Source organism: Photinus pyralis, unplaced genomic scaffold, assembly GCF_008802855.1.
Source record: "Photinus pyralis isolate 1611_PpyrPB1 unplaced genomic scaffold, Ppyr1.3 Ppyr1.4_LG9, whole genome shotgun sequence".
NCBI lineage: Eukaryota > Metazoa > Arthropoda > Insecta > Coleoptera > Lampyridae > Photinus > Photinus pyralis.
Genome location: NW_022170878.1, coordinates 5,696,371 through 5,718,942, shown reverse-complemented (window position 1 = coordinate 5,718,942; position 22,572 = coordinate 5,696,371). Strand labels below are relative to the sequence as shown.

Genomic DNA, 22,572 nt, shown 5'->3' with positions numbered 1-22,572 from the left:
ACTCGATCTTTAAAATGAAACCCTTTTTAATTAAATGGTACCGTTCTCATGAAATGAATACCGATGGATACATCAAACGTCTCCAAGCTAATAAATCGTGTGCACGGTAATTATTGTTATTATTAAATATCGATGGGCACAACCTTAGGATAATAAATTACCAAAGTAATCTATTGATAAAAATCTTAATCAATATTACAAGTTAATGTTAATTAGTTTATACATTTTAATTAGTACTTTTTCTCCTCTTCCGTCGACTGCACTTTTCAGCGTGTGTTTTTTTGCCTCTGTCCAAATTAATGTATGCGCAAGAATTTTTAGTATATACAGCATCATAGGGGTCCAACATCTATTTAAAACCTGTCAGACTATTTAAAACTAAGTTCTTTGTTTAGTGGTACCAAATTTGCATTCGATCCGTGTTTTAGGTACCTACCAAGTATATCATTCCTCTTTTGTTGCCCTCTTTTCTACGGGACGGGCCAACCTGTTTACGCGTTTACGCTTCTCGTTAAAGTGCTAATAGAAACGAAAGCCGAAAGCGTATAAAATTACTTATTTAGCCGATCGAAGGGGGACGGGCGCGCGTTTAATTTAATATTTATAAACAGGAAGAGGGCAAAAAAAACGGACTCACGAATCTCATCAGAGCCCATCAGAAACGAGCCGAAAGGCGTCATCAAGCCAAAAACGAGCACACCAAACGCAATGAAGTATGAGAAAACAAAATTGCCGCAATTATAGGTTTAGGAATCGTGGTCGAAGACCGCCCATGTAACCACAAGCTTCGAAGAACCCACAAGCCGTACCGTATTTATACCATCTTCATATCTCAATTATATAACCACGATATAACTCAATTTCTTCTTCGTATTGTTTCATTTTAATTTACGCGCGCCGTCTCTCTCTCTCTCTGTGACGAGGCGAAAAAATCTAATTAAAATTGATTGTTAAAATCGGAATCGCACCACAATCAAAAAACGTCACTCAGCAGATGATTTATAACATTAAAATGTTATTAAAACCCGGGTTGAATGAACACTTTTTTCTTCCTCCTCCTCCGCCACTTAATCCGAAACTATTTGTCACAAAGGCACCCGGGTTGTGCAGAAGACATTGATGAAGTTACGCCAAAGGTTGTTGATCTTACTTTTTAGATAAAAGGCGACTTACTAAGATATCTGCTTCCAGCGACAATATTATCGTTGCATTCCTAATTCACATGCGGAGGAGCGTGATTGTAATTTACATATTAGTGAAGCGGGGTGGAAGTGGAGGAGGAAGAAGAAAAAAGCCCTCAAATAGATAGTTGGGCGTTTATGAAACATCATGTGAATAATGCTACTCATAATTATAGGTGAAACGGGACGAACAATACGTTTAATATGCACGAATTGTGTTTCGCGTCCCACATGATCCGACGGACGTTTTGTCATTCCACTACCTACTCATTATATATTCATTAAGTGTAATTTGAAACCATTTGACACTTTCAATGGGGGCACAATGGCCGTTGAAAAATGTAGACGGTGCGTAACGCCGTATTTCATTTGTTGAGATTGTTAACAATCGTTGCCATATGGTTCTTGGTGTCAAGCAGATCGAAAAATGTGATCGTACCCGTAGAACAGAAGTGGCAGAAGCTCAACTGACTCTAAAACCCTCCCCATAAAAGATAATTTGATCAGGAATGTACCCGTAGAACAGAATTGCCGGACGCTCAACTGACCCTAAAATCCTCCCCGTAAAAGATAATTTGATCAGGAATGTACCCGGTGAACAGGAGTGCCGGAAGCTCAACTGACCCTAAAACCTTCCCCGTAAAGACTAATTTGATCAGGAACCTACCCGGAGAACAGAAGTGCCAGAAGCTCAACTGACCCTAAAACCTTCCCCATAAAGACTAATTTGATCAGGAACCCACCCGGAGAACAGAAGTGCCGGAAGCTCAACTGACCCTAAAACCTTCCCCGTAAAGACTAATTTGATCAGGAACCTACCCGGAGAACAGAAGTGCCGGAAGCTCAACTGACCCTAAAACCTTCCCCGTAAAGACTAATTTGATCAGGAACCTACCCGGAGAACAGAAGTGCCGGAAGCTCAACTGACCCTAAAACCTTCCCCGTAAAGACTAATTTGATCAGGAACCCACCCGGAGAACAGAAGTGCCGGAAGCTCAACTGACCCTAAAACCTTCCCCGTAAAGACTAATTTGATTAGGAACCTACCCGGAGAACAGAAGTGCCGGAAGCTCAACTGACCCTAAAACCTTCCCCGTAAAGCTAATTTGATCAGGAATGTACCCGGAGAACAGAAGTGCCGGAAGCTCAACTAACTCTAAAACCCTCCCCGTAGAAGCTAATTTGATCAGGAACGTACCCGTAGAACAGAATTGCCGGACGCTCAACTGACCCTAAAATCCTCCCCGTAAAAGATAATTTGATCAGGAATGTACCCGGTGAACAGAAGTGCCGGAAGCTCAACTGACCCTAAAACCTTCCCCGTAAAGACTAATTTGATCAGGAACCTACCCGGAGAACAGAAGTGCCAGAAGCTCAACTGACCCTAAAACCTTCCCCGTAAAGACTAATTTGATCAGGAACCTACCCGGAGAACAGAAGTGCCGGAAGCTCAACTGACCCTCAAACCCTCCCCGTAAAAGCTAATTTGATCAGGAACGTACCCGGGGAACAGAAGTTCCGGAAGCTCGACTGAGCCTAAAACCCTCCCTCCCCGTTAAAAGCTAATTTGATCAGGAATGTACCCGGAGAACAGAAGTGGCAGAAGCTCAACTGACTCTAAAACCCTCCCCATAAAAGATAATTTGATCAGGAATGTACCCGTAGAACAGAATTGCCGGACGCTCAACTGACCCTAAAATCCTCCCCGTAAAAGATAATATTTGTCAAGGAATGTACCCGCGTGAACAGAAGTGCCGAAGCTACTGACCCTAAAAACCTTCCCCGTAAAGACCTAATTTTGATCAGGAACCTTACCCGGAGAAGAAGTGCCAGAAGCTCAAACTGACCCCTAAAACCTTCCCCGTAAGGACTAATTTGATCAGGAAACACCACCCGCGAGAACAGAAGTGCCGGGAAGTTCAACTGACCTAAAACCTTCCCCGTTAAAGACTAATTTGATAGGGAAACCTACCCGGAGAACAGAAGTGCCGGAAGCTCAACTGACCCTAAAACCTTCCCCGTAAAGACTAATTTGATCAGGAACCCACCCGGGAGAACAGAAGTGCCGGAAGCTCAACTGACCCTAAAACCTTCCCGTAAAGACTAATTTGATCAGGAACCTACCCGGAGAACAGAAGTGCCGGAAGCTCAACTGACCCTAAAACCTTCCCCGTAAAGACTAATTTGATCAGGAACCTACCCGGAGAACAGAAGTGCCGGAAGCTCAACTAACTCTAAAACCCTCCCCGTAGAAGCTAATTTGATCAGGAACGTACCCGGGGAACAGAAGTTCCGGAAGCTCGACTGAGCCTAAAACCCTCCCTCCCCGTTAAAAGCTAATTTGATCAGGAATGTACCCGGAGAACAGAAGTGCCGGAAGCTCAACTAACTCTAAAACCCTCCCCGTAGAAGCTAATTTGATCAGGAACGTACCCGGGGAACAGAAGTTCCGGAAGCTCGACTGAGCCTAAAACCCTCCCTCCCCGTTAAAAGCTAATTTGATCAGGAATGTACCCGGAGAACAGAAGTGCCGGAAGCTCAACTAACTCTAAAACCCTCCCCGTAGAAGCTAATTTGATCAGGAACGTACCCGGGGAACAGAAGTTCCGGAAGCTCGACTGAGCCTAAAACCCTCCCTCCCCGTTAAAAGCTAATTTGATCAGGAATGTACCCGGAGAACAGAAGTGCCGGAAGCTCAACTGACTCTAAAACCCTCCCCGTAGAAGCTAATTTGATCAGGAACGTATCCGGAAAACAGAAGTGCTGGAAGCTCAACTGACCCTAAAACTCTCCCCGTAAAAGCTAATTTGATCAAGAACGTACACGGAGAACATAAGTGCCGGAAACTCAATTGACCCCCTAAAACCCACCCCGTAAAAACTAATTTGATCATTTGATCAGGAACGTACCCGGAGAACAGAAGTGCCGGAAGATCCACTGACTCTAAAACCCTCCCCATAAACGATAATTTGATCAGGAGACAGGAGTGTACCCGAAGAACAGAAGTTCCGGAAGCTCAACTGACCCTAAAACCCTCCCTCACCGTAAAATCTAATTTGATCAGGAACGTACCCGGAGAACAGAAGTGCCGGAAGCTCAACTAACCCTAAAACCATCCCCGTAAAAACTAATTTGATCAGGAACGTACTCGGAGAACAGAAGTGCCGGACACCCTAAAACCCTCCCCGTAAAAGTTAATTCGATCAGGAACGTACCCGGAGAACAGAAGTGTCGGACGCTCAACTGATCCTAAAATCCTCCCCGTAAAGGATAATTTGATCGGGAACGTACCCGGAGAACAGAAGTGCCGGACGCTCAACTGACCCTAAAACCATCCCCGTAAAAACTAATTTGATCAGGAACGTACTCGGAGAACAGAAGTGCCGGACACCCTAAAACCCTACCCGTAAAAGCTAATTTGATCGGGAACGTACCCGGTGAACAGAAGTGCCGGAAGCTCAACTGACCCTAAAACCATCCCCGTAAAAACTAATTTGATCAGGAACGTACTCGGAGAACAGAAGTGCCGGACACCCTAAAACCCTCCCCGTAAAAGTTAATTCGATTAGGAACGTACCCGGAGGACAGAAGTGTCGGACGCTCAACTGACCCCAAAATCCTCCCCATAAAAGATAATTTGATCGGGAACGTACCCGGAGAACAGAAGTGCCGGAAGCTCAACTAACCCTAAAACCATCCCCGTAAAAACTAATTTGATCAGGAACGTACTCGGAGAACAGAAGTGCCGGACACCCTAAAACCCTCCCTGTAAAAGTTAATTCGATCAGGAACGTACCGGGAGAACAGAAGTGCCGGACGCTCAACTGATCCTAAAATCCTCCCCGTAAAGGATAATTTGATCGGGAACGTACCCGGAGAACAGAAGTGCCGGAAGATTAACTAACCCTAAAACCATCCTCGTAAAATCTAATTTGATCAGGAACGTACCCGGAGAACAGAAGTGCCGGAAGCTCAACTGACCCTAAAACCATCCCCGTAAAAACTAATTTGATCAGGAACGTACTCGGAGAACAGAAGTGCCGGACACCCTAAAACCCTCCCCGTAAAAGTTAATTCGATCAGGAACGTACCGGGAGAACAGAAGTGCCGGACGCTCAACTGATCCTAAAATCCTCCCCGTAAAGGATAATTCGATCAGGAACGTACCCGGAGAACAGAAGTACCGGAAGCTCAACTGACCCTAAAACCATCCCCGTAAAAACTAATTTGATCAGGAACGTACTCGGAGAAAGTAGTGCCGGACACCCTAAAACCCTTCCCGTAAAGCTTATTTGATCGGGAACGTACCCGGAGAACAGAAGTGCCGAAAGCTCAACTGACCCTAAAACCCTCCTCGTAAAAGCTAACTTGATAAGGAACGTACCCGGAGAACAGAAGTACCGGAAACTTAACTGATCCGTAAAATCTAGTTTGATCAGGATTGTACCCAGAGAACAGAAGTGCCAGAATCTCAACTGACCCTAAAACCCTCCCCGTAAAAGCTAGTTTGATCAAAAACGTACTCGGAGAACAGAAGTGTCGGAACCTAAACTGACTCTAAAACCTTCCCCGTGGAAGCCAATTTGATCAGGAGAGTAGAAGTGATCTGATATGATTCTTATGTCCTCCTGATACTAAAAACCACCATCTTTTACTCACTTAAATACAGAATTGCAAAAAGGTTTCTACATCCAAGCATTCTTGAAATCAAGTTAATTGCATCAGAAACATTGGAAGTTAATTTTTCCGAAAAATAAATAAATGTATCAGAGGTGCAGAATATACGAGCGAGCGGATGGCGTAAAAGATAATTTGATCAGGAACGTACTGGAGAACAGAAGTGCCGGAAGCTCAACTGACACTAATACTCTCCCCGTAACAGCTAATTTGATCAGGAACGTACCCGGAGAACAGAAGTGTCGGAACCTGAATTGACTCTAAAACCTTCTCCGTGGAAGTCAATTTGATCAGGAGAGTAGAAGTGATCTGATATGATTCTTATGTCCTCCTGATACCAAAAACCACCATCGTTTATTCACTTAAATACAGAATTGCAAAAAGGTTTCCACATCCAAGCATTCTTGAATTCAAATTGATTGCATCAGAAGTTAATTTTTCCGAAAAATAAATAAATGTATCAGGAGTGCAGAATAAACTAGCGAGCGGATGGCGAGTTCGGCACAAACCTGGCGGAGTAGAGGTTTGCATTTTTAAGCAAATTTGGCCTGTCTGTTGTTTAAAAGCCATTGGGCAGAGTAGAGGTTTGCGTGAGTGCCCTCTCTTAAGCTGAACTCCTTCTCTGTTTAGGATTTCGCCCAACTCGCCTTTGGCTCGCTATTCTTAAACGGAACCTCTACCTAGGTTTGTGCCGTACTCGCATTGCATAATTAATGCCAAAAAAGCCGAAAGGCGAGTTTGGCCCAATGCTCGCCAGAGTAGAGATTTGATAGGGTGTGCTCTTAAGCAGAATCTCTACTCTGCCTAGGTTTGCCTAGGGTTGTGACTCGGGAATCATTATTGTTGAGTTAATCTAGTCTGCTGGGTTGTCAATAATGGTAATTGCAAAATCACAAACCTGGGCCGAGTGTAGGTTTGATGGCCTTTCTTACCCTGCACTTTTACTCTGCCTAGGTTTTTGCGTTTGAAAAGTTGACATTTTTAAGCAAATCCAGTCAGCCTGTGTTGTTAAATAGGCTTGGGCACAGTTAGAGGCATGCTAGAGTTCTTTCTTAAGTTGTTACTCTGCCTAGGTTTGGCAATGACTCCGGAATCATTTCTAAGTCTAGTTTCCATGGGCTGTAAAAAATGATAATTGCTAAATTAATACCGGGCGAGCCGTAGGTGAGTTCGTCAGAAGCCTAGGCAGCGTAGAGGTTCAGCTTAAGAAAAGTCTCCTTAGCAAATCTCTACTCTTGTCCAGGTTTGCGCAGAATTCGGTTTTGGCTCGCTCGGAAATGACTTCGGAACCATTATTTTTGAATGTCTAGTTTGCCTGGGTTGTTAATAATGATAATTGCAAACCTAGGCGTAGTAGATTCTTGCCAGGGCGACCTTGCTTAAGCTGAACCTTTACTATGCCTAGGTTTGGGCCTATGGAATTATTATTTTTAAACAATTTTTGTGCGCTACCTGCTCAGTGTACTGAATATCAACGTTATCAAGAGAGTCAAAAAAGCGCGAGTAGCCGGCGGGAGTAACTATGACTGTCTTCAGTTGGGAAAAAAGGGGAGCGAGACTAGAGCCAGGGGAACGGGCTTGGAAAAATTAGCGGGGAAATGAGACATTGCCGAGCGAGCCAAAGGCGAGTTCGGCACAAACCTAGGCAGAGTAGAAGTTATGATCTTTAACAACAGAGGCAAACTAGATTTGCTTAAAAATAATATTCACAGCTTTTGACAGGTTATTATAATATGAATCAATGTTAAAAATACATTTACACATTTCAGGTTCTGATTGTATAAAATTTATATAGTATTATAAACATAATGTTGCGGAGCCCCATCTTGTTGAAAACTCATTTTTTTTTCTTCTAATTTGATAATTGATTGGATTTCAAAAGTTTGCTGAAGGCATAAGGTGGGAAATGCGGCTTATGTTGGTGTCAAATTCTAATTAAAGACGTAAACGTAAGTACATTATGTTTATGTAAAAAAGTGACATAAAATTAATTCTCTTTGGGATCCACGTCAATGGTCTCGGGGATTAATTCATTCAGAATTGACGATGCAGTTTCAGATTTAGGGATGAGTTGAGGTGGAAGTGGAGGGGTGGAGCGCATCGTATTACGAGATGTCATTACGTTACGGATGGATCATTAGGACCGTTACGGGCGCTTTATGGGCAAACTCGAAAACCGCCCAGGGCAATTTGCAATCCACAACTCAATCATCTTCGCGGTCTTATTTCCTCGTGATTGTGTTTTATTATAATGTCCGTCCGAGAATAAGACATTCTGTGCAGAGATTGGTCTAGCAGCTTGGGTGGTCGACTCTCCCTCCGAGAGACCTCGACTTCTTCAAGACAACACAAAGTTCAGTCGTACTCGCGCTTTTGGCCACATCTCTTACTCGGGCGCGATTTTGTGTCTTTCGGGGGGGGCGCGAGGTGATTAGTGAGATGGGTTTTGGTGCAGGTGAATTGCGCTCGGTGCTTCTTGTTGTTATTACCGCGAGGTGGACGACGAGCGTGGAAATTTGTCTACTGCACGCGTTGGTAGGGATGCAGGTAAACGCTTCTTCGTTCACTGTCAGGGGCACAATGGGGAATGAATTATGCGGCATTGAAATGATATCTTAAACAAGTGGTGGTTGTTTAGCTTAGGGCTTGGCAAGATAAACAGCGTTTCTGGTGTGTGAAATGGACGGTCCGTGTTCCGATCGTATCGCGTCGAACCCGAGGGGATTTTTATCGGCAGGTGGTACGCCCCTTCACCGTCGCCCACTCCACTAACGGATCTCACCCCTTTAGCGCAAATACGCATTAACATCTTCATCCACTCTGTACGAGTCTTAATTAAAGGCGGCTTTATTAGAATAATCCCCCCTCGCCGCCTCCGCCGCCACTAATTGATCGAAAATCGTAAACCCGTTTCGAAAACTCCCAATTAAGAATTTTTATTTCTGTGTTAAAATCGGATGTTAGAATTCCGATACCCTCTCGCATTCTTTCGTCCGCTGCAGCGCGCCTCTTAAATTTTAATCTCCAGAAAATTTCGGATTAGAATAAAATATCGATAAATTTAAATGAAAATTTTATAAGGTATATCGGATATCGAGTGGGCAGTTCTTTGAGTTAAAATGATAAACGACTTTATTATACCTTCGTAGAAAACCGGCTTTAAGTAACTTCATCATCATCATCATCGTCGGTTTGTTGATTCTTATAGTATACACTGATTATTAATTTTTTTTTGTTGTACTCGCCCGATGCGTTTCTTCAAAGTCGACGTACGCTCGGCTAAAAACACCTGTAAGCTGTATAGCGTTTATTTATTCAGAAAAGTGCCAAATATATTTTCGGAGCAGGACGAAGTCGGGTCTCAGGTTGTTCACATCGAACAATGAACTAAAATTTACTCGGGCAGAATTAATGTATTCCGTTTTTTTTAAAGCCGGTGCGTTTTTCATTTGCGCAAGCCTTAATTTATGGGTTTCTTGGGCACTTGAGTAAAACGCACGAGCGAGATCAAATTGCAATCGAAATATTTTCGCTCCATTACTTAGTTTGTTCAAATTGAAGAATAGTCTTGAGTAGCACTAGCAAAATTTGGCACACATGAGTATAGCAACGAGGGAGGAAAGGGGAAGGAATTTAGGGAATTCCACTACGTTTACTACCAACTGTGGGTAGAAATCTTCCAGGATTTCCCTGATGTATGCGTTAGTTTCTTCTGTAATCCTGTTGGTTAATTTCCTGTGAGGTCCTGATGTCACTGGGAATCCCCTCAGTTGATGCCCACTCGCTCCAAACAGGCAATCCCCATCCTTATTTATCCTGAAGCACTCTAGGATGTACTCGTTTAGGCGTACTTCTTCGGTCATCCTGTTTGGTCTCTGTTGCTACTATTAAGAAAAAGTAGTTGAACACTGAAAAGTGAAAGGTGAAGGAGATAATTGAATTGGATTACGATTTGGCACAGTGAGTCACCCGGGATCACTTGCTCCACTCGCTCGCAAGCTCGCTCGTGTCGCAAACGTACACTTTCACAATAATAAGCCTCATTATAACATGCTCGTAATCCTATTGAAGGAGATGTGCGAGAATTTTAGATTGGAATTGACAAAACAATTCCGTACTATTAAGACACCGCTGCCTTTTCTGATTCAACTAAACTGGTAACTTCATACCCACATACAAAACATAAGCATTTCCAATGCCAAAATGCATTGCCTGGATTAAAGTTTATGTAATTTGAGTTTGATCCCTGTATAAGTTTGTGTCTTTATATTTAAGGAAGGACTTTAACTATACGTTTGAGCTTTAAACTAGTTGAGTGGTGCCTTGACGTCTAACTAGCACCCCGACCGAACCGAAGGCGAGTTCGGCAATGCCTATGGAATCATCATTTTTAAACAAATCAACGTTGTATGTGTTGTTGTAGACCATAATTCCAAAGGCATTGCCGAGCGAGTCGAAGGCGAGTTCAGCACAAACCTAGGCAGAGTAGAGGTGTACCTGGGTTGGCTTCAAACTTCTACTCTGACCGGGTTTGTGCCGAAATCGCCTCGGCAGAGTAGAGGTTTGCGTGAATGGGCTTTTCTTAAGGCGAACTTCTACTCTGCCTAGGTTTGTGTCGAACTCGCCATCGGCTCGCTCGGCAATGCCTATGGAATTATCATTTTTAAACAAATCAACGTTGTATGTGTTGTTGTAGACCATAATTCCAAAGGCATTGCCGAGCGAGACGAAGGCGAGTTCGGCACAAACCTAGGCAGAGTAGAGGTGTACCTGGGTTGGCTTCAAACTTCTACTCTGACCGGGTTTGTGCCGAAATCGCCTCGGCAGAGTAGAGATTTGCGTGGATGGGCTTTTCTTAAGTCGAACTTCTACTCTGCCTAGGTTTGTGCCGAACTCGCCTTCGGCTCGCTCGGCAATGCCTATCGAATTATCATTTTTAAACAAATCTACGTTGTATGTGTTGTTGCAGACCATAATTCCAAAGGCATTGCCGAGCGAGCCGAAGGCGAGTTCGGCACAAACCTCGGCAGAGTAGAGGTGTGCCTGGGTTGACTTTTTTTAAGCTAAATTTCTACTTTGGCCAGGGTTGTGCCTATGCCTATGAAATCATTAGTTTTTAAACAAATCTAGTTTGCGGTTTTGTTAGAGGCCATAATTTTAGGGACTTTCAGGCACATACCTAGGTATAGTAGAAGTTCAGTCACCCATGAAAACTTATACTCTATTAAACATGATAATTGCAAAGCTCATGCCCACTGCGCCGTAGACGAGTTTGGCACAACCCTAGGCAGAGTAGAGGTTTGCTGGTGTAAATTTTCTTAAGCTAATCTTCTACTCCGCCTGGGTTTTACTGACTAAAATTATGAAACAAGTACCTTTTCATTTCGTTTTATGTTGTCTTGTCGCCAAGGCAACTTGTCTGTGTACCAGGAGCACATATGATTTCCAAAAGTAACTGCTTGTTTGTAACTTTCAATTTTCGGGAAAATGTATCTGTTAACCCGCTTAACCTTTCGGCCCTCTGATACCCGTTAGTAAGGTTTTTGTAATAGGAGACTATAAAATGCAAACTGGTGTCTGTTGATTACGTACGATACTTTATAATGACATGTTCAAATTCTGATTGGGTTCATTCCTGGTGAACTTGTTCTCCTATTTGATTCGCTCCTGAATTCCTGATACCCTTACTTCTTTTTGCGAAAGAGTCTTCTCATGTAAATGCAACAGGTACAATTGGGAATGTATCATAACTTGCCAACTTTTATTTTTTTATAATTTTGGTACTACCAACATTTTTTAAAATGAGCTTCTGTTGTACCGGGTGAACGAATAATAATAATAATATTAATAATAATGTTTATTTACTGTTCCTCGGCCATATCTCGGGAAGGATAGCAAAGTCCCAAGGAGAGGCAGTCACACTTTTGTTTCAAATATTAATGTATCCGGATAATAGAAACTCAATAGGGTGCAGTAAGTATTGTTAGACACCTTGTGACATACTATGCTATGTTTGCCTGATTTTCTTCGTATCAAACTAACAGTAATGGAAGGAGGTATTTGGCACGTATCTAGTGGCGTAATAGGTTCTCCTAACCTAACGCAAATATTCTTTTAAAAATCCTTGTATCAGGGGAAGTCTTTTTTTTTTAAATTGTTGTATCAGGATTACAGAAACGCAAAAATGTGAAGCGGTTACTCGGATATATACTCGGATAAAGTATGTTCTTCTGATACAAATCTAACTGACTAATAGCAAGAATACGCATATCACAACAACTCTCGTATCAATTTTCGTCATGCTTAGGCCTTCTGCGTCCTTAACAACTGAACAAATTAAGTACGTTGATATTAACTCGCGTTTCCACTATGTCAACAAATATGAAAAATACACTGTTGGTCACCCGGCGATGCAAATTGGAAAAATGTGCACAACACAACACAATATAACAATCACTATATCACTTCGTGCTGCCTACAAAAATGAATAACAAATTATTGTTCACCCTCTAAAGTTCCTGTGGTGAATATCGCAGGGGCAAGATGTAGATGATACCGAACAACGTATCTTGAAAGGTGTGTGTAATAGATAAAGTAGTACGCCACTGTCTTTAAGGTAATACCTACTTGGATCTCCTGCTACACAATATACTTGTTAGAGGTGTTCGAAATCTGGTATTTTTTTATTGCTGGAAAAATTAACTATAATTCACTACTTGCGACTGTTGATTTCCTACCTTTTTGTTTTGCCGTTTTGCTTGATCCGAGCAACCTACTGCTTGGAGTTGCAAATCAATCTGTCGTCCTTTCCCACAATCTCCATCTGAATTTCTTCCAACGTCTTTTGCTTCGTTTCTGGCACAAAGTAGTACACGAATAGGAATCCAAAGAATGCGCACAGCGTAAACAATAAAAACGGGGCGTAGAGTCCGTAGGCATCCAGGCTAATCTGGAATAACTTTAACCCGACCACGCTGATCACGCAGAAGTACCCCTCGTATAAACTTAGCGCGAAGAATTTGACATTCGGCGCGAAGAGCTCCCCGGAAATGACGACCGGTATGATTTGCAATCCCACACTGAAGCCCAGCAGGAACAGCATCATACCTAGGAGCGGAACGAAGTTGAGGCTTTCCATGTTGAGGTGTAGACAGTCTTTCAGGTAGAAGTAGACGGACTCGATAGCCAAACTCAAGGTGACCCCCGCTGTTGAAATTAAAAGAAGAGGTCTCCGTCCATACTTGTCCACCAAGCCCAGTCCTACTAGTGTGAAGATGAGCTGAGCCGTTAGGTAGATCAAAGAGGAGATCCAGTTCGCTAGAGGCCCGCCGACGTCTTGGAAGATCTCCTGCGTGTGGAATATGAAGACAATGTTCCCGCTGAATACGTGCACGGAGATCAGGGTGAAGCAGATGTAGACGGTTCTGCGATTGTAACTGGAGGTGAACAGCTCCAGGTACGAGTCGACGCTGACCTTTGCATCGTAAATCATCGAGAGGATTCGTTCGAGCTCATCGTCTACGACGTCAGTGTTGCGGAGTTTCGTCAACGCAGTTCTGGCGCCGTCCATATTACCTTTCGAGACCAATCTGTAGGGACTTTCAGGCACGAAGAAAAGACAGAGGAAGACCGCCGAAGGAAGTACGGCGGAGATAATCGCGCACGTCCTAAATGCGAAGAAGGTACCGATGACGTTCTCGGCGAGTATACCGAACATTGCGTAGACCATCATGCTAGAAAGGAAGAAGCCCCTGATCGACGGTTTCGATATTTCCGCAACGTAGACGGTAAGCGCGCAGAGGAGGATCGCGTCCCCGGCTCCGGAGAAGATTCTCGCGATGATTATTTCGGCGATACTCTGCGCGCAGGCGATTATCACCCAGGAGATTATCAATAGGAGCGTCGCCAGAATTATGGCGCCCTTCTGGCCGATGTACCTGATCAACAGCGACACCAGTGCGCTCGCGATCAAGCTTCCTCCAAAGTAGCTCACTGAGATCCAGTACTCGTCCTCGCTCGTTGTTGGTATGTGGGAATTATTACCGACGATCTGGGGGAGGGCCGTCGACGTCCACCCGTAGTGCATTCCGCTGCTCATCGAGGACAATCCCGCTGTAACCACACGGTCGTTAACTACTCTTGACACGTGCAACGCGCACTTACCGATCGTCATTGTCAAATAATCGCGGGCCATGGACACGCTTCACTTTGTCTCGAAACCAGCAAATTTGTGTTCAAACCGCGGCGGTTTATTTCCATCATTCTAAAAGGACCTTACGGCCAGATAGTAGATAGAGATTAAGTTAATCTTAGACTAACAAAGCGGATCGTGTTGTTACCAAACACCGTCAATATTTGAAGAAGTATATAATTAGCCCACGCGTATTGACATACTTTCTTTAGAACCCAAAACGGTAGGAAATTAGAATTTTAAACAGACTTGCGCGACGTCCTGTCACATTATATTCTCCTGATCCAAGATTTTTAAGAATATAACCACGGTGGAACGTGGTGATAAACAGAGCACCTCGTTCTTCATGTTTTCCTGATAGCCCAACAAAATTTACAAGAGATTGCCATCTGATACTCCACGTATTAGGGACGTCATGTTCTCCTGGTAACCAGAAATGTTGTATAAGAGTTTGCCGGCTGATACTCAGCGTACTAGGAGCAGGAATACGCATCCTGATACGTGTTTTCAAAAATCTAAGCCAAAGTCCTGTGTCCCTAATACAACAGCCTATCCGGGTCTGGGAGGTATGGTTCCCCAGCACAATGAATACCTTTTTCCCAAAAGCTACTACAATAGTATTTTGCAAAGGGTCGACAAATAGGTCTTTGTCCTGGGGGGTATTCCAAACCCCTCAGACCCCCCGGTGGTACGCTCTCCCCCCAAAATGTTTTCAATAATTATTGGCCTAGGCTTATGATTATTTTCTAGAAAGTGCCATCCCATGTTCCTTTTCCTATGTATGACAATACCCAAGCGAGTTATAAGATTTGAACGTTTTGGGGGGAGAGCGTACCACCGGGGGGCCTGGGGGGTATGGAATACCCCCCAGCACAGAAATTACATTTTCCCAAAAGCTACTACAATAGTATTTTGCAAAGGGTCGACAAATAGGTCTTTGTTCTGGGGGGTATTCCAAATCCCCCAGACCCCCCGGTGGTACGCTCCCCTCCAAAATGTTTTCAATAATTATTGGCCTAGGCTTCTGATTATTTTCTAGAAAGTGCCATCCCATGTTCCTTTTCCTATGTATGACAATACCCAAGCGAGTTATAAGATTTGAACGTTTTGGGGGAAGAGCGTACCACCGGGGGGCCTGGAGGATATGGAATACCCCCCAGCACAGAGATTACATTTTCCCAAAAGCTAGTACAATAATATTCTGCAAAGGGTCGGCAAATAGGTCTTTGTTCTGGGGGGTATTCCATACCCCCCAGACCCCCCGGTGGTACGCTCTCCCCCCAAAATGTTTTCAATAATTATTGGCCTAGGCTTCTGATTATTTTCTAGAAAGTGCCATTCCATGTTCCTCTTCCTATGTATGACAATACCCAAGCGAGTTATAAGATTTGAACGTTTTGGGGGGAGAGCGTACCACCGGGGGCCTGGATGGAATACCCCCCAGCACAGAGATTACATTTTACCAAAAGCTACTACAATACTATTCTGCAAAGGGTCGACAAATAGGTCTTTGTTCTGGGGGGTATTCCATACCCCCCAGACCCCCCGGTACGCTCTCCCCCCAAAATGTTTTCAATAATTATTGGCCTAGGCTTCTGATTATTTTCTAGAAAGTGCCATTCCATGTTCCTCTTCCTATGTATGACAATACCCAAGCGAGTTATAAGATTTGAACGTTTTGGGGGAAGAGCGTACCACCGGGGGGCCTGGAGGATATGGAATACCCCCCAGCACAGAGATTACATTTTACCAAAAGCTACTACAATACTATTCTGCAAAGGGTCGACAAATAGGTCTTTGTTCTGGGGGGTATTCCATACCCCCCAGACCCCCCGGTGGTACGCTCTCCCCCCAAAATGTTTTCAATCATTATTGGCCTAGGCTTCTGATTATTTTCTAGAAAGTGCCATTCCATGTTCCTCTTCCTATGTATGACAATACCCAAGCGAGTTATAAGATTTGAACGTTTTGGGGGAAGAGCGTACCACCGGGGGGCCTGGAGGATATGGAATACCCCCCAGCACAGAGATTACATTTTCCCAAAAGCTACTACAATAATATTCTGCAAAGGGTCGGCAAATAGGTTTTTGTCCTGGGGGGTATTCCATCCCCCCAGACCCCCCGGTATACACAAGCGAGGTATAAGAATTGAACGTTTTGGGGGACAGCGTACCACCGGGGGGTCTGGGGGGTATGGAATACCTCCCAGTATACAAAATAGGGAAATGAATATTGACTTTCTTTTTCCTGGGGAGTATGGCCATCGTACTTTTTTTACTGGGGGGTATTCCAGACAGCTTACACCGTAATTTTTGGAAGAAGGTTTTACGCTTTAACGTTCTGGGGGTGAAGGTATCACCGGGGGGTCTGGGGGGTATGGATACCCCCCAATATACAAAATAGGGAAATGAATATTGCGCAGAGATTACCTTTTCCTAAAAGCTACTAATATTCTGCAAAGGGTCAGCAAATAGGTCTTTCTCCTGGAGGGTATTCCATACCTCCCAGACCCCCCGGTGGTACGCTCTCCCCCCAAAAATGTTTTCAATAATTATTGGTCTAGGCTTATAATTATTTTCTAGAAAGTGCCATCCCATTTTCCATTAAAATTAAAATTAAATTAAATACCCCCCTGGTTTTAGTCCCTTACGACTCGGAAGGAGATTACCTTGTCCCAAAAGCTAACGGTTAGATCTTGCTTTCATTATAAAGTCGATACGAAATTTGGTTGTATTAGGAGCGGAACTGAAATTTATAGCCACTCGAAACCTTTTGTGTTCTCTTTAGTACAGTCTATACCAAACAAAAAATGTATCAGGAGCTTGAATGCGATATTCTTTTGGTACAATTTTTCTTTAGAGAGGTATTAGGATCCTAGAAGTAGACTACTTGCAATTTCATTGATTGTATCAGGTGTGTTTGACTGTTATTGTTCGAAATTGTATTAGGAACACAGAAGTGAAAGAAAATTTACGTGGGTCGATTCGATGCAGTTTCTTAATTACTTAATTGGAGCAGGAGGACAGAAGTTTGCACGTGGATTGGTTTATTTTGTAGATCACGTTTCAGGTTAGGTCATTCTGTGGGATTGGTTCGAACAGGATCGAGGATAACTGCGCCATAAATTAGCAACATAGTAGCGCTTTGCACATTAAATACAAACGAAATTAGCCGTATATTCGAAAACTTCCCATAAACGCGGTATCGCCTACGAAAAAAAAATACACGCGACTGGATTTGAACCCGTTTGTCACGTTCGAAACGTAATTACTTTCACCCACCTAAACGCGCATTCCCCCATTTACATGCGCTTACCCGCCTCAATAAATATTATAATTAAATTACGCTATAAAACTGAACGAGCCGATTATTTTAGATGTGAATGCTGTTCGAATCGATTTTATTGAATTAGAACACCTACGGTCGACGATTAACGCCGAAACTGACGATCCCTCGAGATTTTTGGTCTCCCACCTGCTCGCCGTTTATCTCGCTAACGAATTCATTTATCTAACGATCCCTAATTATTCCAATTTTTAAGAATTTTTCAAAAACTGTTTTTCAAGAATCCAAAAATTCAAAAATATTCATGAGATTTTGGGCGGACGAAAACCGAAAAAATGTTACCTAGAAGTCACTCTTTTGCAGGAAAAACAACTAAACGCATCGTGTCATTGTCCAAGAAGTGCTAGCAAGGCGATTTTGGTGTAGGAAAAAATATTTTTGAAACTTGTTTGAAAGTGCCCTCTACGATCTTAAATCGATCGATATAAAAATATTACCGGGAGGTGTACAGAACTCCTATCTAACGAAACGATCAAACCTCGATCGACAAAAAAAAAGTTACGGTCAATATAAACACGCCATCCGATTTTTATGGTTAAATAAAAGTGAAATTCAAACAAGCGAGTCGTGCCTACAGCTCGCCTGTTACCCACTCGCCGCGAGCGTAGGGGATGAAAACGTCGAGCGTTCGATTTGGCTCACACGACCGCATTTTTTTCCTGTACGGCCGACAATCGCATTCGAATAACCCGTGTTTGGTTCGCACCTCGACGTGTGGGCGGTTTTATACAGTTGTCGCCGTCGCGTTTTTAAAACTTTTATACGAAAATTTATGATTCGAGAACTATTAACACCTCACTCGATTGATTTGGAGAATGTTAATGAGTCGCCGCCGCCGCCGTCGCCCGCCACCGCCATGGAATTAGATACCGCTTTAAACACACCTTGCTCGGACATGGCGTGTTTTATGCAAATCGAACTCTTTAAGTATGCATCGCGCGGACCGAGATTTAATTGATTCGAATTACGGACGGGGACATTCCCGGAAAGTTAAGCGGGGCGCGCGCGGTGTGTTGCGGGCTTTAGCAGGTGTGAATCGACGAATAACAAATTTGAGCGTTTTTCCGCATAAAACGGCGACAGCGTCTAAACAAGGAGTGCCTTTTAGTGTACGAAACAACGTACGTCTCCATTCATGAATATTTAATTCAGCGATTCGCCGTTGAGATTGGAGAACTTCACGACGCAACATCGCCTTCGTGCCAATTACCAGCTTTTACTTCGATTTATCGGTTACCTTAATCGTTTCATATGTACTGTACGAGGTGATTCATAAATCGCTCGCGAAAAATTAATAGAATTTAGAGCAGCGCGATTGTTCTTCGCATTTGCACGCAGTTCAGAATCTAAAGCTGAGCGCACACTGCCCCTTCTTTCGCCCACGTGCGCATAATTGCCGAATTACGGTAGAAGAACGCAAAAATTCTCACATGTGTATAGGCTAATATCAAACATAATTGTGCGCCAAATGTGCGTCGCATAAAAATCATTCCTCGGAAAACTCACGCCCTGTGACTTAGAATTAGAATATCTAAATTGCATCTAATTAAGCATGATTTTGGTTCAGGTCGATTTTTTTTAATTTTTCGCTAATTATCCGTCTTTTGAGCCTTTATCAGTTGAAACAAAATTAAGCGCCCCAATGGTGTATAAGTTACAGTCTAATTCCTTAATCGGACCTCCCCGAAATCGCTAATGACTTTTTTGTGTACAAATTAAGTGCTAATTACGAGCACTTCAATTGCAATTTAAAGTACAGGCCAATTTTTTTCTTAATTACCCCCGAATTATGCGGTTTTATCCATTGAGACAAAATTAAGCGCCCCGATAGTGTATAAGTTACAGCCTAATTCCTTAATCGGTCCTCCCCGAAATCGCAAATGACTTTTTTGTGTACAAATTAAGTGCCAATTACGAGCACTTCAATTGCAATTTAGAGTACAGGTCAATTTTTTTCTTAATTACCCCCGAATTATGCGGTTTTATCCATTGAGACAAAATTAAGCGCCCCGATAGTGTATAAGTTACAGCCTAATTCCTTAATCGGTCCTCCCCGAAATCGCAAATGACTTTTTTGTGTACAAATTAAGTGCCAATTACGAGCACTTCAATTGCAATTTAGAGTACAGGCCAATTTTTTTCTTAATTACCCCCGAATTATGCGGTTTTATCCATTGAGACAAAATTAAGCGCCCCGATAGTGTATAAGTTACAGTCTAATTTCTTAATCGGACCTCCCCGAAATCACAAATGACTATTTTGTGTACAAATTAAGCGCCAATTACGAACACTTCAATTGCAATTTAAAGCACAGGTCAATTTTTTCTTAATTACCCCCGAATTATGCGGTTTTATCCATTGAGACAGAATTAAGCGCCCCGATAGTGTATAAGTTACAGTCAAATTCCTTAATCGGACCTCCCCGAAATTGCAAATGACCTTTTTTGTGTACAAATTAAGTGCCAATTACGAGCACTTCAATTGCAATTTAAAGTACAGGTCAATTTTTTCTTAATTACCCCCGAATTATGCGGTTTTATCCATTGAGACAGAATTAAGCGCCCCGATAGTGTATAAGTTACAGTCAAATTCCTTAATCGGACCTCCCCGAAATTGCAAATGACCTTTTTGAATACAAATTAAGTGCCAATTACGAGCACTTCAACCGCAATTTAGAGTACAGGTCAATTTTTTCTTAATTACCCCCGAATTATGCGGTTTTATCCATTCAGACAAAATTAAGCGCCCTGATAGTGTATAAGTTACAGTCAAATTCCTTAATCGGACCTCCCCGACATCGCAAATGACTTTTTTGTGTACAAATTAAGTGCCAATTACGAGCACTTCAATTGCAATTTAGAGTGCAGGCCAATTTTTTTCTTAATTACCCCCGAATTATGCGGTTTTTTATCCATAATTTCCTAATCAGCCTTTCCCTAATTAGTAAATGAATTTTTTCATATGCAAAGTAATTGCTAATTACGTGCAGTTCGAAGGCAATTTTGAGTTCAGGTCGATTTTTCTTAATTTTCTCTTAATTAAGCACTTTTTGTGCCTTTATCCGTTGAGGCAAAATGAACGCCATTTTGTTGGTGTTAGATTGTGCGCCCTGCTCTAATTCGTACTTACTTCATTTTTTCGTCACCGAATTAAATACCAATTGCAACAAAAATTTACATTTGGGCAGGACAAGCTGACTATTGTCCTTCTTCGGCTAAATTCTAGATCGGGAACCTGTAGATTATGCGCCCTTTTGCGCTTGAGTATTAATTTCGTGATGAATGACGCAAGCCACAATTAATGACAGAGTTATCGCGACTGGTACCAGTCTTGGAAAAAAACCGATGTCAGTAAACACTTACTTATACCAATAAAACCTGATACTATGCGCAATTATTTGCCCTATTTGCTATAAGTAATGGTAATCGTCGAGTTTATTCATTAACGCGTAATTAATTCGTAATAATATTTTATATGGAGCTCGCCTTTTATTGCGTATTTAATTAACGATCGTAATATTTTGTTTCTTTGCAGGGTGAGCGGTAGTCCTGGAGGCGGCCTCCAACTGCTAGGACGGGAGCTGCACCCTGCCTACCGTCTGCCGCCTCACATGGAGTACCTTTATTCGTTGCAGCACTCCACAGCCAGTTCTGTACACGGTAAGTCACGTACCTATGGGGGTACCTCATGGGTCCAATCTACGACCTCTGTTAATGTCAATTTCGGAACAATAAAAAAATATGCTTTTCTATGTTCCACGCTGACAGCTGCCCAAAAATCATCTTCTTCAAGGCTAACGGCAAATCTAAGTTATAACTTCTAAGGGTTCTGAGAGCTTCCTGGGTACCAGGTTCTTCAAGTCCGAAAGCTCTACAAAGTAGTCTGTCAAGCGTACTTTGGAGTCTTACAAGAGCACTTGAAAGCTCTTAAGGACTCTTATAGTCCCTTTGCAGAGATTTCTCAACCATTTCCGATCTCAAGTTCCTTAGGAATCTAAAAAAAACATTTAAGAAATTCTAGAAAGCTTTAGAAGATTCAAGTGCACTCTTTAAAGCGCTCTATGTCTGATCTATAACATTTTAGAAGAATCTGAAAAACACCTAAGGTGTCAGGAAAGGCTCTTGAAAACCTCTTTTTCAGTGTTTTCCAGAGGCTTTTAGAGACAACTGAAGGCTTTCCTAGACCTACTCCGGAGCGTTAAAACCTAGGTTAAAACGCTTTCCATGATGGTCTTAGACTCTTCCCCTAACCTCCAGTCAGTGATCAGTCTCAGGGCGCGCTAGTGTCTACCATGGCTACTTAGGGCCTCCCTAGCCCTCTCTATTATACGTTGTGATACATCATGTAATCAGTAAGAGAAAGCAAAATAATGACGTTAAGAAATACAGGGTGTTGCATTTAAAAAATACTAACATTGAGTCATATGTCAGGAAAGGTGACCCAAAAACTTCTTTCACTACGCCACTGGATTTTATGTAAAAATGTCACCCCGCCCTCGGCTCGCTCGGCATTCTTCTTGCACTTTTAAATTTTGACAACACGGGCACACTAGATTTCCTTAAAAATCAGAATGCTAAAGAGACCGCCGAGCGAGCCGAAGGCGAGTTCGGCACAAACCTAGGCATGGTAGAAGTTCAGCTTAGAAAAATACCCTACGAAAACTTCTACTCTGTCCAGGGTTGTGCCGAATTCTCAATTGCAAATTTTAACAACGGACACACTAGATTTCTTTAAAAATGAGAATTCTAGAGGAATTAGGGGAGTTCGGTACAAACCTAGGCATGGTAGCAATTCAGCTTAAAAAAATCACCCTAGGAAAACTTCTACTCTGTCTAGGGCTGTGCCGAATTCTCAATTGCAAATTTTAACAACACGCGTACACTAGATTTCTTAAAAATGAGAATTCTAGTGGAATTGCCGAGCGAGCCGAAGGCGAGTTCGGCACAAACCTAGGCATGGTAGCAGTTCAGCTTAGAAAAATCATCCTAGGATAACTTCTACTCTGTCTAGGGCTGTTCCGAATTCTCAATTGCAAATGTTAACAACACGGGCACACTAGATTTCTTTAAAAATGAGAATTCTAGAGGAATTGCCGAGCGAGCCGAAGGCGAGTTCGGCACAAACCTAGGCATGGTAGCAGTTCAACTTAGAAAAATCACCCTAGGATAACTTCTACTC

The 22,572-nt window shown here is 42.8% G+C and overlaps 2 protein-coding genes across 2 annotated transcripts in view; one reads left to right on the top strand and one right to left on the bottom strand.

Moving 5' to 3' along the window:
• Positions 1-22,572, top strand: part of LOC116180507 (transcriptional activator cubitus interruptus) — a 51,994-nt gene that overhangs the window by 5,228 nt on the left and 24,194 nt on the right. Inside the window, exon 2 of the mRNA XM_031500520.1 lies at positions 20,929-21,053. Coding sequence (XP_031356380.1) covers positions 21,005-21,053 — 49 coding nt within the window. The 5' untranslated portion in view covers positions 20,929-21,004. The remainder of the gene's footprint in view (positions 1-20,928; positions 21,054-22,572) is intronic.
• Positions 12,046-14,200, bottom strand: LOC116180508 (facilitated trehalose transporter Tret1-like). Its single transcript, XM_031500521.1, has 3 exons — positions 14,022-14,200; positions 12,596-13,970; positions 12,046-12,547 (listed from the first exon to the last, which is right to left on the bottom strand). The coding sequence occupies exons 1-2, from the start codon at positions 14,050-14,052 to the stop codon at positions 12,631-12,633; spliced, it is 1,371 nt and encodes a 456-aa protein (XP_031356381.1). The 5' UTR covers positions 14,053-14,200; the 3' UTR covers positions 12,046-12,547; positions 12,596-12,630.